At 66.3% G+C, this 15,287-nt stretch overlaps 2 protein-coding genes across 2 annotated transcripts; both read left to right on the top strand.

Moving 5' to 3' along the window:
- The first annotated feature begins 39 nt into the window (after window positions 1–39).
- CHLRE_12g532151v5 (uncharacterized protein) lies at window positions 40–10,201 on the top strand. Its single transcript, XM_043068581.1, has 19 exons — window positions 40–334; window positions 457–544; window positions 668–729; window positions 839–978; window positions 1,186–1,384; window positions 1,548–1,651; window positions 1,793–2,576; window positions 2,742–2,848; window positions 2,967–4,337; window positions 4,440–6,275; window positions 6,396–6,733; window positions 6,887–7,186; window positions 7,347–7,760; window positions 7,945–8,061; window positions 8,287–8,412; window positions 8,624–8,776; window positions 8,956–9,095; window positions 9,286–9,465; window positions 9,651–10,201. Exons 4-19 carry the CDS (start codon window positions 936–938, stop codon window positions 9,823–9,825), a joined length of 6,387 nt encoding a protein of 2,128 aa, XP_042918676.1. The 5' UTR covers window positions 40–334; window positions 457–544; window positions 668–729; window positions 839–935; the 3' UTR covers window positions 9,826–10,201.
- A 47-nt stretch (window positions 10,202–10,248) lies between these two features.
- Window positions 10,249–15,208, top strand: CHLRE_12g532200v5 (uncharacterized protein). Its single transcript, XM_043068582.1, has 10 exons — window positions 10,249–10,770; window positions 10,885–10,951; window positions 11,114–11,240; window positions 11,391–12,041; window positions 12,225–12,345; window positions 12,491–12,612; window positions 12,768–12,896; window positions 13,063–13,164; window positions 13,344–13,424; window positions 13,575–15,208. Exons 2-10 carry the CDS (start codon window positions 10,914–10,916, stop codon window positions 14,208–14,210), a joined length of 2,007 nt encoding a protein of 668 aa, XP_042918677.1. The 5' UTR covers window positions 10,249–10,770; window positions 10,885–10,913; the 3' UTR covers window positions 14,211–15,208.
- Window positions 15,209–15,287: the final 79 nt, after the last annotated feature.

Genomic DNA, 15,287 nt, shown 5'->3' on the forward strand with positions numbered 1-15,287 from the left:
GTTAATCTCACTTCCCGAGCTTCCTGCCCGTTCGACAGACAGCAGCACTTCGAGGGCCACGACACTGCTGCATTTGTGGGGAATAAACAGCGCAGCGGACCGCTAAATAAGCGAGAGCGAGCCAACGCCGCGCCACACTGACTTTTACTGCACACGTCTGGTCGTCACGCGCGATGGTGGTGTAACGCAGTAACCGCACTCGTTAGTGCCATTGCGCACAAAGCAGCATAAGCGCGCTCTGCTTTTGCAGCGGCGCGGCGATGGGTGCGTCCGCAGCCGACGTGCTGGGCGGCGGCAGCAGCAATACGGTCTCTGAGAACAATGTGCTTGCTGGGTAAGGCGCGGAAGGTCATGACCCGCGCGGCAGGGCGCGGCGATTGCTGTCAGAGCAGTGCCTGGGCCCGCAAGTTGCAACTCAGGTTGCCACCAACTCGCTACCGTTGCATTGGCTCACAGGCTGTGGACGGATCTGGCGCTGGGGCTGCTGCTGGTCGCGGCATTCTGCTGCCTGCAGCGCCGCTGCCACTTGTATCGCTATCGTGAGGTGCGCTAGGGTAGTGGCGCTGCAGAAGATGGAGGGTCCAGCCGCTACGCGCCGCTGCCCAAGCCTGCCTTCCCCCGCCATACCCGTGTCGCCACGGCCTCCCCTGCCTGTGGCTGTCCGCAGACCTGTCCGGCTGTCACCAACAAGCCGCGGCCGCTAGCGACACACGGCCTCCGCTCCTACTTGTGAGTGCTGCTCTCGACGCGCCTGAAGCACGTACCTGCTGCGCCACCTTAAAGCCTCAAACCAATTGAGCCCTCCCCCATGCTGCCCGCCACCCGCACGCCCACCCAGCGACTGGGCGCTGCGTGCCGCCGCCGCCAGTGACCTGGAGCTGCTGCAGGGCTGCGGGCTGGACGCGCTGGTGCTGGTCAAGGCCTGCAGCATAGGCATGCAGTTGTTCGCGCCGCCCTGCGTGCTGGGACTGGCGCTGTGTGAGTGACACCGTCGTGTGCGCCAGCTAGCGCGCGGGCGCTACATGCCGCGGGCTGCCGTACCGGCCATAGAAGATGCAATCGCCTGGCGCCTGGTGCCCCGGAAACGCGCAGTGCATGCCGAGAGCCGGAACGTATGTCTGTGTTGCCCGTGTGTGCGTGGCACCTGTTGTCATGCCCGGTCGTGAAATGCATACTTCCGTGCAGTGCTGCCGCTGCACCGGCTGACTGGAGGCGGGGCCCGGCGGCACGCGGCTGTGCGCGCGGGCCCGCCGCTTGGCACGCCTGGTGCCGGCGGCACGGAGACCCGCGGCGTGGAGGGCGCCAGCAGGGCATGGACAGATGACGGCGGCGTGCTGGGGTCCCTCACACTTGCAAACATGCCGTACGGCTCCCGCTGGATGTGGTAAGTAGTAGCACGAGAGTAGTAAAGCACTGCCAGGAATGCGCGCTAACGGTCCCGAATAGGTTGCATGCATGCATGCGACCCGTTTGGAGTTAGAGGGTACGCGTCGTTTTGCTCATCGCTCGCCTCGCCTAGCTTCGCCATGCTTCGTTCCCGTGCACAGGGCACACTTTGTCCTGGCCTACGTGTACGTGCTGTGGGGCATGTGGCTGCTGGCCTGGCACTACCGCCAGTTCGCAATCATCCGCACCCACTACCTGCGCCGAGGTGAGCGGGCTCCTGCAGCGCGTGCATGCAAGCAGAGTACAGTGATGAGTGTGTGGGAATGCGGCCGTGCTATCAACGGCCTGGTGGGGAGGCTTGCAGCTGCAAGGCGATGACACGTGCGCCACACGTGATGGCGTGCAGGTGACGGCTTCAATGTGTGGAGGGAGCTGTACGCACAGCCGGTGGCCATGCTGGGGGTGGCGTCACCAGCCGCGGCCGTAGCTGCGTCAATGGGTGCTGGTGGCGGCAGCCCCAAGGCGGGCAGCCGCGCCCGCCGCAGCAGCAGCCACTACCACTGGCTGTACGGCAGCAGCGCCGCCGCCGCCATCTGGCGGAGCAGCAGCAACAGTGGCCGCAGGTCGGGCAACCCCATGGGCGGCATGCTGTGGTTGTTGCCCCCGCTGATTCGCAACATGCTGCCAGTGGAGCTGCCACTGGCGCCGGTGCCTGCCGCTCCCTGTGCCGCCGCGGCCCCTAGCGCCGAGGCGGCAGCTGGGGCCAGCGCCACTACCTCGGCGGTGGTTGCACCTGCTGTGGCCGGTCCTATCCCACAAACTCTGGGGCCCTGTGCGGAGGCTGGGGCAGTCATTGGGCCCGCACCCATGCCGCCAGCCGCGTTGAGTGCTGCGTCATCCCTGGCCTCGTTGCGCGTGCCGCCCCTGCAGCTGGGAGCCCTGCGCGGGGGCAGGTTGTCCACTACCACTGGGGCTGGGGCAGGGGCCGGGGCAGGGCCGGGGGCGGTGGCAGCGGGCACGCCCCGCCTGCTCCTGAGCGGCGCAGGCAGCAGTTTTCTGCTCGCGCGACACGCGTCCCTGGGACTGGGGGCGCCGCTGCGCTCTCTGGATGCGGTGAAGTCGCTTCCACCGCCGGCCTACCTGCACGCTGGCACAGCCAACCCGCCGTCCGCCAACAACCAGCCCTACAGGTGAGTCAGCGCGCAGACGGGCATACTCAGCACTGGGTAGCTTGGGAACCAGCAGCACATGGTCTTTCCTTGTCAGATTCATCTGACCCAGTTCACGTATGGCTGGTTGCCCCAAACTAAACAGGTTAACGCCGCGGGCGTTGATGGCCGCGGCTGGGCCGCCAGGAGCACCAGCACCAGCACCAGCACCAGCACCAGCACCAGCACCAGCACCAGCACCAGCACCAGCACCAGCACCAGCACCAGCACCAGCACCAGCACCAGCACCAGCGGTAGGCAGCCGGCGGCCGCCCCGCATGCCGCAATCCTCTGCCGACGCTGGCGCCGGCGCCCGGGTAGAGGTGTGCCACCAACCAGGCCTGAGCGGACCGCATGCGACATCTGCATCAGGTGCTGCAGCCGCCAGACCCAGCAGGCAGACGACGATGGTAGCAGCTGCTGCAGCCGCCGGATCCAAACCGGTGGTCCACCAAGGGCGTGGCACGCGAGCCGTCGGATCCACGACGGCAGCGCCCTCACTCAGTGCCTTCGCGACGGCCACTGGCGCTGCCGCCGCGACAGCCGTTCTTGCGGCGTGCATGGCAGAAGCTGCACCAAGCGGCCAGCAGCAGGAGCAGCGAAACGAGGAATGGCAGCCGGCTATGTCGGCAATGGCTAGGCCAAACCGACCACCCGCCGCCGCCCTCTCAGCGCACCTGCCTGTCTCACCTCCCCCATCCCGGCAGCAGCGGCAAGCGACAAACGGCTCCGTGGTGCGTGCAAAGCATGCTACCCAGCCAACCCTTGCCACAGACCTTTTCCACGCCGCATCCACCCACCAGCACCCGCTTGGCGAGGCAACCGAGCGCGCCGCATGCCTGGTCAGGACACCGGCAGCGGCACTGGTCGGCAGCAGCAGCACTGCCCCCCAGCAGCACGGGGAACGTGGCGACCGCTGGCATGCCGAGGCGACCGCCAGGAGCCTGCGGCAGGCGCTCCTGCCCGCAGGCACCGGCACAAGCACCGCCGGTACCGATGCGGACACGTCTGCAGCCTCCTTGACTACTACGGGAGCTGCTGCTCCCGCTGCAAGTCCCGGACCACCGCCACAGCAGCCGGGGCCCGGAGGCGGTGACCTGCATGCGGACCAGCCATGGGTCACCATAGTGCTGGATGCTTCACGGTCGCCATGCGGTGGCGGTGCTGTTGCTGGACGGGGAGGCAGAGGGCTGGCGGCAAGCAGTAGTCTGGCCCGCTGGGGCCGCAGCCTTGCCGCGACCATGTTGCGGTGGCCTGCTACTGCCGCTGGCGACACCGAGAGTGCTGGCCCGGGGGCTGCAGCAGACACGGTCAACCAGGACACCGCTTTGCCCGCTCCCCGCGGCGCAGTGGCTCTGTTGCATAGGAAGCCGCAGCGGGCTCAGAAGCCTGGCGGTGGCTGTGGCGGCGATGCCCGGGCTCGCCAACTGGAGGGCACCAGCAGCAGCAGGCGAGCGCTGCTGTCTGTGGATCACGACGGGGGCAGCATCACAACTGCTGTTGGTGGAGTGGGTGGTCGGCGCATGCTGTCCTCGTCCTTCAGCGAGATCACACCGATCGCGCCCAGGGCTGCTACGGCTGGGGGTGTACCTGATGCGGGCGGCGTGCTAGTGGTCTCCGACGGGGAGGTACCAGCAGCCGCCCGCGGGGTGGTGGATGCAGCAGCAGGTGCAGCAGCAAATGGCGGAGCCGGCAGTCGCTCAGATGTGGATCCCGATGGGTCAAGCCTGAGCTCGTCATTGGGTAAGTGCTCACTTCCTTGCGACTCGGATACACGATGATCTGGAACGTAAGACAACAATCTGAGCAGCTCCTGTGACTGTGCGCCCTGTTGCAACATCGCAGGGGCGGCTGCCATGGGCATGCCGCGCTGGTGGACGCAACGGCCGCTGCTGTCGCCCACCGTGCAGCCCAGCACGGCGCCCATGGCGGCGGCAGCGGCGCCTGCAGAGGAAGGCCACATGCGGCTGCCCAGGCTGCGGATGGCCTCGCGCCCAGCCGCCGCGGCGATAGCAGCCGCAGGCACCCGCGCGGCCGTCTGTGGCAGCGCCGATGATGATTTCCCGGACGAAGCCGGCAACGCTGGTTTCGGCAGCGGCCGCAGCGCAAAGGTAGCTGTAGTGGCCTCCGCGTCCTCACCGGCACCCTTGTCAGCTGCTACCACAGACCAAGAACAACAGCCGCCACCGCTGGCTCCGGCTCCTCCGGTTGAAGCGTTCCTGCGGCGGCAGCTGTTGCCCTCGGGTGTGGCGGACCTGGACCTGCACCGGCCCAGTGTGGGCCACCGCAAGACCGTGAACGCCGTACGGCAGCACGACGGCGTGCACGTGAGCGTGCTGGCACAGCACTACGCCGTACTGGTCACGGACGTACGGCAGCCGGTGTACGGACCGTACCCGCTTGATGAGCCGCACGTGCGCAGCAGTACAGCAGGAGGTGACGGTATAGAAGAAGGCAGCGGCGCACTCGCCGGTTCGCTTGGAGCCGCGACTAAGGCAGGCGTGGGCACCGGCATTGGTGGCGCGACTCACTCGCCGGCGGCGCCGCCAGCGGCAGCATCGCTGCTGCGGCGGGTGGCGTCCGACCTGTGGCACGTAGCCTCGTGGTGGCGGCTGATGGCGCCCCGCCTTACCTGGCCACGTTGGTTCCACTGGTCCAGTCCCGGCCCCGAAAACCGGAGTGCCGCAGCAGGAGCGGCAGCAGGAGCGGCAGCGGGAGCGGTAGCCGGCGCGCACCTGGCGTCCCTGTCGGCCTCCCTTGCAGGCGGCAGCAGCTGGATGCACGACCCGTCGTCGCGCGCGCATGCTGCTGCGCCCAGCGCAGTGCTCCTGGGTCGGTGGGGAATCCCGGCAGCAGCAGCAGTAGCAGCAGCTGTTGGCGCGGGCGGCAGTGCCGCTGCCGGCTCTGTCGGACCACCGGGTCGAGGCCGCCACCGCCGCTGCGTGTCCGACGGCTCAACACTACTGCTTGCATCCTTGATGGCGACGGCCGAGGCCCGGACAGCGGCAGCTGATCCTAACGGCGGCGCTGCGGCGGCTGATGACGGCGGTCCACCCCAGTCAGCTATACAGCGCGCGCTGCTACTGGCGGCCCTGGCGGCAGCGGGTCAGCAGCAGCAGGCTGCGGCAGCTATGCCAGCCGGCGGCGTTCGGTACCCAACGCCAGTGACCAGGTTGATGGCGCCACTTGATCGCGGCGGCACAGACAGCCGCCGCCGCTCCCTTGCAAGCACCATCCCCAGTGGCGTGGCACAAGCCATGTCGGCTGCAGCCGCTGGCGGAGCTCGTTGGCAGCGGCGTCACCAGCGGTCCCTGAGCGAGCAGGCGCTGCCGGACATGTTGGCGGCTGTGGCTGCTGCCGAGGCAGATGACCAGCATGAGGGCGCTAGCAGTACCGCTGCAGGTGGCCGTGCCAGTGCGCCTGCTGCGCCTACATCCTGCCGCGGCTTCAGTGGCACGAGGGGCATGGCCGGACTGGGAGCGTCCGACCTACACTCGAAGCTGGCCATGGTTCCCAGTGGTTTCGTGTTGCCGACTAGCAGCACCGTAGCAGCCGCTGGAGTGGTGACAGGGCCTGGCTGCGAGGTGGGCGACACCGCTGAAGCCATTGCCCCCGCTGGGGCCCGCCGCGGCGGTGGCAGCAGCCAGCGGTCTGTGATGCCGCCAGCGCTCAGCAACAGCGGCAAGCCAGCAGCTGACAGCCAAGCATCAGCGGCAGTACTCCCGGCACCAACCCACGCCCCTGCCTCCGGCAAGGGAGGCGCTGCTGCAACAAACCGGGCTTCTCCTGACCCGTCGGCAGCGGAGCGCTGGGCGTTTGTGCGCGAGGCGGTGGCCGCGGGTGCGGTGGCGGCGCTGCGCGCCAGCCCGGCATACTGCGTCGTGTCCGCCACCTTCGCCCGGCTCTTCCCGGACGACTTTGACCGTGCCGTACCGGTTATACGGCACAAGGAGGTTGACCAATTGCTTCGGCGGTTGGACGAGCAAGTGGCATTGTACGACGCGGCTCGGGAGCAGCTGCGGATGTCGGGGCAGCGGCCGGAGGGCCGACTGGGGCGCTGGGTGTCGCTACGCGGCCCGGGCCCACGCGTTGACCTGATTCGCCACCACCGGGACTGCGTCCGGGAGCTGCGTGAGCAGGTGGGCGTGCGTGTCGCTACTGGATGGATGTCATTGCGTGTCACAGGTGATGCCTCGGCGCTAGCATGTCCATCCGCAGCATTGTTCCTGTATGGCAGCTTACGTGTTGGTGTGTACATTGACTTGGTCACCAACCCCTACCTCACGCCACAGGTGCAGGCGGCGCGGCACGCCGCCTTCTCGCACGCCGCCGGCACGGGCAGCTGGCTGGTGTTCTTCCGCAGCCAGCGGGCCGCGGCCATGGCAGCGCAGTGCGCCATACACCCGGAGCGAGAGGAGGAGCAGGAGGAGGAGGAGGGGCAGGCGGAGGAGCAGGAGGAGCAGGGCCTGTGGAAAGAGGAGGCCGCGATGGGCACGGGCGCAGCTGGCGGGGATATGGAGCAGGAAGACGCTCGCCAGTGCTACCATGCGCGCTACCTGTGGGGCCGCCTGCGTCACAGCTCCTATTTTAGGGTGCGTACGTGTGCCCCCAGATGTCATCCCTGGGATGCCGCCTGCCCTGTGACGTGTGCCACAACCCACCCGTCTCCCACTGCCCCCGCATACTCCCTATCTGCTGCTTTCTGTGTTCCATTATGGCCCCCCACGCCCGCTGCCGCCCACCATCCATCAGGTGAGCCCCGCGCCCGGGCCGGACGAGGTCAACTGGTCGGCGCTGTGGTTGCGGCCGCGGCAGCGCTGGCTGCGCCGCGTGCTGCTGGTGCGGCCGCTGGCGCTGGGCCTGCTGCTGCTGGTGCCGGTGGGCATCTTTGCCGGCGGCCTGCAGCAGCTCAACAGCCTGCTGTGCCCCGCGGGATCCGGCCCTGGTCACGACCCCGGACGACTTGAGGGCGCAGGCGGCGTGCCAGGCGGCGGGCATGGTGGGGGCGCGGGGGGTGGAGCAGCAGGGGCGTGGCCGTGGTACTGCTCGCAGAGGAGCTTCGTGGCGCGGCTGCTGCAGCGGCTGGCAATGGGCGCGGGTCCGGCGCTGCTGGTCAGCCTGTGGCAGGGCATGGTGCTGCCAGTGGCGCTGTGGCTGCTGGTGCAGGTGCGCCCGGCCGTGTGGCATGCGTGACGGGGTGGGGCTGCTGAGTGGCCCAGTCCTGCGGCCGCCTGTCTTCAGGGTGCAGTAGCTGTTGCAGCTCCATGTGAGTTCCGCGCCCTGCAATCCACACGGCTGCTGGCCATGCCCGACCCTCATAGCCGCTCCAACACAATCCCCTGCCGCGCAGGCGGGCGGGATGTCTCACTCTCTGTCGGGCTGCGACCGGTGTGTGGCGGCGGCGCTGTTCCTGTACGATGTGGTTAACGTGTTTGTTGGGGGCGTGGCGGGCAGCGCTCTCATGCTGGTAAGGAGGCGGGGGCGGAGGAATGTGGGTTTAGGTGGAGTGATGTGTACATAGGCAGATGAGCTCAGGCGGGGCAGGCCGGCTGAACTTTACCAAATCCTGTTGCGACATGGGTGGATGGGTCACGCTCATGCATCGGGCGCGCTGCAAGCCATACATGCTGGTAGGTAGCCTCATGAGCCCACACGCATTCGCACATGCCGGCTGACTCCGCACACCGCGCAGACGCTGCGCACGGCGCTGTCCACGGGCCCCTCCGCCGCGCTGTCGCTTCTGGGCTCCGCGCTGCCCGCCTCCTCCAACTTCTTCCTGTCCTACCTGGCCTTCCGCACCCTGGTGGCGCAGCCGCTGGTAAGTGGCCACGAGGGCGGGTGGTGGCGGCGGGGGCACACGGGGGATGGGTTCCGGGGCAAGACACTGCTTGGTAGGTGCCATCTGTGCGGCATTGCAGGGGGTCACCACGCACTTGGACACACATGTGCCCCCCTGTGGCTTGTCCTCAATCCTCGTCACTGCTCACCTTGTGCACGTGCCACGCACGCACCCAACTCCATCGCTGTAGCGGCTGCTCATCCCGCATGTGGGGGTGCGGCTGTACCTGCTGCGGCGCTACGTGCGGCCGAGCGCCTGGGCCCGCGGCACCTGCGCCGCGCCGCCGCCGGAGCGCGATGCCGCCATCATGACAGCGCCCGTGTCGCCCCGATACGGCTACGAGGTGCGTGCGTGCGTGCGTGCGTGCGTGAGTGCAAACTGCAGACCCACCTCATCACTGGACTCACCGCTAAAACGTATCCTTTCACCCTGCTGTCTGCCACGCCCCATGCACTGATCCTTCGTGCAAGACCCACCGCCCCTGTGACCAGCCTCCTCTCACCACCACCCCTACACACACAGGTGGGCATGTTGCTGCTGGTGTTCGTGATCGCGGGCGGCTTCATGCTGGCGGCTCCGCTGCTGCTGCCCGCCGCGCTGGCGTTCTTCGCCGCCGCCTGGCTCTTCTGGCGGCAGGCCTTCCTGGGCGTGCACGTGCGCCAGTGAGTCACCCATAGCTTTGACGCCCGGCGGCCACTGCTGCTCACGTGCCACGCGCGGTCCTGCCTGTGGCGAATGAAACTCGTGCCTGCACGCCGCCTGCCCACCGCACAGCACCCCATGCCCGCACCTAGTCCCTGACTCCCTGCCAAAGCCCTCGCTCCTTCAACCCTTCCATCTGCACCCATCCAGGTACGAGGGCGGCGGCAGCATGTGGGCGCTGTTGTTCAGTCGGCTGGTGGGCGTGCTGGCGCTGTTCGGCGCGGTCAGCGGTGCGGCACTGCTGGCACAGGGTGGCGTGGCGCAGGGCGTGCTGCTGCTGGCCAGTGTGCCGCCGCTGCTGCTGCGCTTCCACGCCCGCTGCGCAAGAAGGCGAGTGTCCAGGGCTGCTGACCCGCAGGATGCGTAGGTTGAGTGAGTGCCTGGTGTCCTGCCCTGCCCTGCCCGCCGTGGCTGCCCGCTCGCTTGCTGTACTTGCTGTTCCAGCTGCCACACTCGTTGGCTGGTTGGCCTCACCAGACGTGCTGCTTGGGCCCGCACGCCATGCGTGCGTGCAGGTACCGGGCCGGCGAGCCGGCGGTTATGCCGTTGGACCTGGCCGCGACCGCGCCCCTGGCGTCTGTGGACCCCTGGACCTACATGCCGCCGCCGCTGCACCACCAGGCTGCGGGCTGGCACCCCGACTGGTCGGTGCCGTGGCGGGGCTGGAACATGCCGCCGTACAGCGTGTAGGCACCCGCAAAGCCAGGCTAGGCAAAGGGCCAGATGGGGGCTGCAGGGTGGATCATGGAGACATGAAGCTGCGACAAGCGACGTGGTGTCTTGGGAGCTGCGTAGGACGTCGGGACGCAGGGGCAGTAGCTGTTGCAGTAGCTGCAGCATCAAGGGCGCCACGACCAGGCGCAGGGCCAGCTGTTAAGTGCCGCCGCATGCGATGTAGTCTGCGTGACAGCTGCTGGCGTGCAGGAGAAAAGGACGGCGGCGGCGGAGAGGGGGACGGCGCAGATTTCAGCAGTTTTGAGCAGTTGCCGAGGTGTTCGGGAATCCGGATTCGGGCATGGCAAATTTGCTGCATGCGACTGGGCGAGTGTTAGTTGGCCAGTCATGGGAAACTGGCCCTGTGTCAAAGATGCATTCACACGCATAGTTATTATTATTTAGCGCTTCTAGCGTCACCCGTGAGCCCCGGGGGTAACTTATCTGTGGCCGTGACCAAGCCGGGCTAGCTAGCGCTCCTGCCGCTGTGACTCCTCGCGCTTTGTGACACCATACTGTGACAACGAATGACAAGCGCACATCGGAAGCCATCGGTTCCAGGATGGCAATTCCTGGCCATCCTCAGGATGTTTCTCCTAGCGCTTCTTGAGCTGTTTTGGGGACTGCTCACATGGCCGTTCGTGCGGCGTCGTGAAATACCGCAACTTCTCTACGTGGATACGGAGCGAAATCGCGAGTTGGTCGAGCGCACTCGAGGCGTGCTGAAAGGCTATTCGCCAACGCCATGGGCGAGTGGACCTAACGCGCAAACCTTTTTCTCAGTAATCCACCTCGGAGCACGACCGGTTCCGCGCAAGGAGCTTGTGACAATGAGCGATGGAGTCCAAGTCATTCTTCTCTGGTTTGAGGGCCCAGGCATCAAGCCTGACGCGCCCTGCGTCATCTCGCTGCACGGTATCGGTGAGACGCTGGCAGAGCTGGGGGGGGGCATCGGGGCTGTTAAACCTTCGCCGTATAAGCACCTACCAGTGGTGCTGAGTCCTGCCCTGTCCGCTGCACTGCGCCTTGATGCAGGCGGCGATGAGCACAGCGTGCGGCCAATCATGCTGGCTGAGGAGTGTCTAAAGCGTGGCTGGCGCAGGTGTGTAAACGTGTGCGTGGCGCTTTGTTCTGTAGGGCGGGTTCCGGGGGAGGGGTGTACCGTACCAGAAGCTACCCATGTATCCTGCATTTATGCTCCCTGCGCTGTCGTGCAACCTCATAGCTGACATCTTGCACTGATATGTCCATTCCCACCATGCAGCGTGATGTATGTGCGGCGCGGCCACGGCGACAGCTCGCTGCTCCCTGTGGGAGCTGTGGCGCCAAGCGGTGGCGGTGCAGATGAGACTACGAAAGCCGCCGGCAGTGCCGACGGCAACACCTTTCATGTGGGTCGCGCGGCCGGGGTTCCTGCAGGCATTGCGGACATCTGCGATACTTGACCCGCATGACACCGCTAATGCACCCAATCATTGCCTACATTTATATTGAACCACCTTGCACACATCCTGAAGCACACGCTCGTTCGCCCCCAGCAGTCGCCGTTGTACGCGGGGCCATCCGCCGGCAATGCCGCCGTCACCGACGCTGGCAAGGGCCAGCGCCAAGGACCGGGGCCGATTGCGGAGGCAACGGAGGCGGACAGCCAGCGCAGGAGCGCCAGCGGCCACGGCGACGGCTCCGCAGCAGCCATCAGCACACCGGCACTAGGCGACGGCACCGACGGCACCAACACGCCAGTCGCCGGCACGGCCACTGCGGCCACCGTCACCGCCGCCGACACCGCCACGGTGACCACCAACAGCGCGCTGCTGCGCGGCGCAGGCGGCAGCGCCTCGTCCCTGGACTCACTGGCGCACTGCCTTCCGAAGAATTTCAACCTCAACCTTGCCATGGCCCTGCAGCGCGCCGGCGGCGGCAGCAGCGGCGCTCAGCCGCCCGCATCGCAGCAGCACCACCACAACCAGCAGCCTCCCGGCACACCCACCTCGCTGGCAACATCCATGGCGGCGGGCGTGGCCGGTTGCATCGGCGGCGGCAGCGGCAGGGCCACGCCGCAGCGGGTCCAGCTGGACCCGGAGGTGCTCAAGGCCACGCGCAAGGCGTTCCCGCAGCACGCCGACACGGAGGACTTCCAGGCGGTGCTGCAGCACATCCACGCCGTGCTCCCGGAGGCGCCGCTGGTCGCTGTGGGTCGCTGCAGGGGTTGGGCTGGGGGCTGGGCTGACTCGGCAGCGGGTTAGCGGCGCAGGTGGTCGCGGCGGGTCCGCCCTTGACTCTCGCAATTGCATTTGGCTACTGCAGCTCTGGGCCATGACGGTTCTATGCTTGACCCTGCCGACTTGTGCCGTGCCGACTTGTCCCGGCCGCAGGTGGGCTTCTCCATGGGCACCAACGTGCTGGTGAAGTTCGTGGGCGAGGTGGGCCCCGACCCCAACAAGAACCCGCTGACGGGCGCGGTCAGCGTGTGCAACGGCTACGACATCGTGGAGGGTGAGCCACCCGCCACAGCAGATCAGATAGGGGGCTCAGGCTACCACATGCTGACATGCCGCGTGGGTGCAGTAGGCAGGGCGCCATGGCTAACACAGCACGCGCCCACTGCCCAAGCCCTGCCCGCCGCTCCGCTGTGCCCCAGGCACGCGCCATCTGGTGTCCAGCCGCGCGCTGGCGGACCGCGTCATCACCGCCTCGCTACACAAGCTGCTGCGGCGCAAGCTGCCCGAGGTGCACGCCATCTGCGCCGCACACGGCGTGCTGGTGAGCTCGCCGCGGGACAGGGGGTTGCCCCTTAGCTGTGGACTTGGCTGGCGTAGTTGCATTCAATGTTCTGGGGTCATGTGGCACTTGACCCCGTGCAGTGCCCTGCGCCCTTCACTCGTCAACGAGCCGGCGCCGCTGTGCGCGCCACGCAGGTGGACTTTGACGAGGTGCTGTCCTGCAATACCATCCGCGACTTTGAGCGGGCGCTGATGCTGCCCATCTACGGCCACGACGACATCGACACCTACTACGAGCACAACAACTGCAAGGACGCGCTCAAGGTACGGCTGATGTCGCTGGCGGGTTCCCACGGGTGTGGCTGGCGTGTCGCGCCCTGCACGGCCGGGCAGTACGGTGTGTGATACCCTTGCACGGCCAGACTTGCTGAGCGACCCCGCGCCGCTCCGTGCTGAATGGTGCTGCGCCTGCGTCCGCCCGTGCCTGCAGACGGTGGCCACGCCGCTGCTGTGCATGTCGGCCAAGGACGACCCGATCATTGACCCCAAGCTGCTGCGGCACGCGGAGGAGGCCGCCAGCACCAACCCCAACGTGAGCCGGCTGGACAACAATGCACTGCACTTGCGCGAGCGTGGTAGCATTGTGGCACAATGATATGACACGTGTGCCCCACGACTGTGTTTGTCGTTGGCGCGTTGGAGCATCACTACGTGAGGAGTGAACGTTTTGCTCTTGGGTTTCACGCGTTGCCTTGCTCTTCCGCCTCGCAGGTCATCCTGGCCGTCACCGAGCGCGGCGGACACCTGGGCTGGATGCGCGGCTGGCGCGGCCGCAGCTGGATGATGGAGGTGGTGAGTTGGCGTTACCTAGGTGTCGCAGCCATGATGATGCAGCTTGCCTAACGCGGGTGTCGCCTTTCATACATGAGGGTACTCTGTATGAATGTCTCCGGCATAAAATCGTGACCGGCCGGCTGTCTCCTGGTTTGTCTCTTTACGCAGATCATCCAGTACGTGGAGGCGATCGTCGCGACGCAGGCGCACCAGCCAAAGGAAAATGTCGCCCCCGTGAAGAGTGAGCAGCCGCAGCCGCAGGGCGCAGCTTCACCGTCTGCCCTCGAGCGCAGCCCGCAGCGCAGCGGCAGCCTGCCGGAGACTGCCGAAGTGCCCAAGTCGTTGGGGGCTGCAAGCGACGCCGCCGCCACCGCCACTGTTGCCATCTTAGCGAGCGCCGCTGCTGCAGTGCGGGCAGCCCCCGACCAGGCTCCGGACGCGGCGATGCAGGTAGCGGCGGAGCCGCTGCCGCAGGAGAAGGACGCCATCTCAGAGACTGATCGCACGGGTGCACCTGATGCAGGGTCAAGCGCTGCCGCCGGGGACAACAGCCCCCGCGCAGGCGGCCCTGCTGCAGGCGCCGAGGAGGGTGCGCCGGCTGGTGGTCTGGGTGCCGTGCTGGCGGCGTTGTCTGGTGGTATGGGGCACCGGCGCAGCGGCTCCACTAGCAGCACTGCTGCGGGAGCAAGCACCGCTGCGGCCTCGGGGCACGCCGAGCAGGGCGGCGACAAGAAAGCGCTGAATAGGGCGCAGCAGGAGCGTGGTCTGGGCTTGGGCGAAGTCGTGGTGCAGCTTGATGAGTAATTTATCAGCTACTGCATACCGTGCATTGTTTCTGTGTTTGAGGAGTATCAAGTCTAGTTTGTCGGCATCGGCATGGCTTCTTGGCAGCAAATCGACACTATGGTCGCTTGTGATGATGCGTCGGACATACGGTAGCTGTGCACTGCTTGCAGCACATGACATGACCACATTGTGCTCCTGCTGTGGGGCCCACTGCGTCTCGCACCATCTTAAGTGAACGTCAAAGAGGGATAAGGCGCACGTGAGCAGATTCCTACAGTCCAACCTTGAGAGCATGGAAACTAACCCCACCACGTCTGGCACGTATCCTTCATGGCACTGCAGCTTAACGGGGCCTGCGTCTCCCTGTGCAGTGGCTAACATTTCGGCCACCATTTTGTGCGTTCTGGAGTTTTCGGCGACTGGGTCATTATGTTTGTACGTTTTATACGCCCAGCAAAGGCTTCGAAAGGCGTTTGGATTGCTAGACGACACAATGCGTACGACACTGGGTGCACCGCGCGCGTACACACGCTTGCATCATCGAGAGGCTGTGTTTGGAAGTATGGCAAGCGCCAGCTTTTGCAACATGTATTCTTTCCAGTTAATCCCCCGTCTTTTAGGATTGGTTTGTACATAAGGTGTTGAGAATGCAGGAACGAGGAATACGGTAGCAACAGCGGACTGAAATGGACTAGGCAGCTGGTTGCAGAGATACGGGATGCAGCTAGATGGTTTCGACGAAGGCTTTGCGGTTGATCGGGTTTGTGTTCCAGGTTGGCACTTGTTATTTTGACCTGGGGACTCATCTTTACTCCTTGTATGGGCCTACAACCGCGCTCACCGCGTATGTGAAGAAGCCGCCAGGAGGATTGCACCAGGCAGCGCATGGCATGCAGGAGCCCGGAGCGCGGGGCCTGTGGTGGCACCCACACCGGCGCCCAGCCAGGCTTGCGGGTGTGCTGGCGGCCTAGACCGGGGCCTACCGGGTCTGGCGGTCCATGTAACACGGCAATAGACAGGTCTCGGCCCACTTGCGGCAGAAGCGCGGTACTGGCAGCCTGTTTTGAGAGCGCTTACACGTGCATCTTGACACCC

The sequence above is a fragment of the Chlamydomonas reinhardtii genome, chromosome 12 (genome assembly GCF_000002595.2).
Source record: "Chlamydomonas reinhardtii strain CC-503 cw92 mt+ chromosome 12, whole genome shotgun sequence".
Classification (NCBI taxonomy): domain Eukaryota; kingdom Viridiplantae; phylum Chlorophyta; class Chlorophyceae; order Chlamydomonadales; family Chlamydomonadaceae; genus Chlamydomonas; species Chlamydomonas reinhardtii.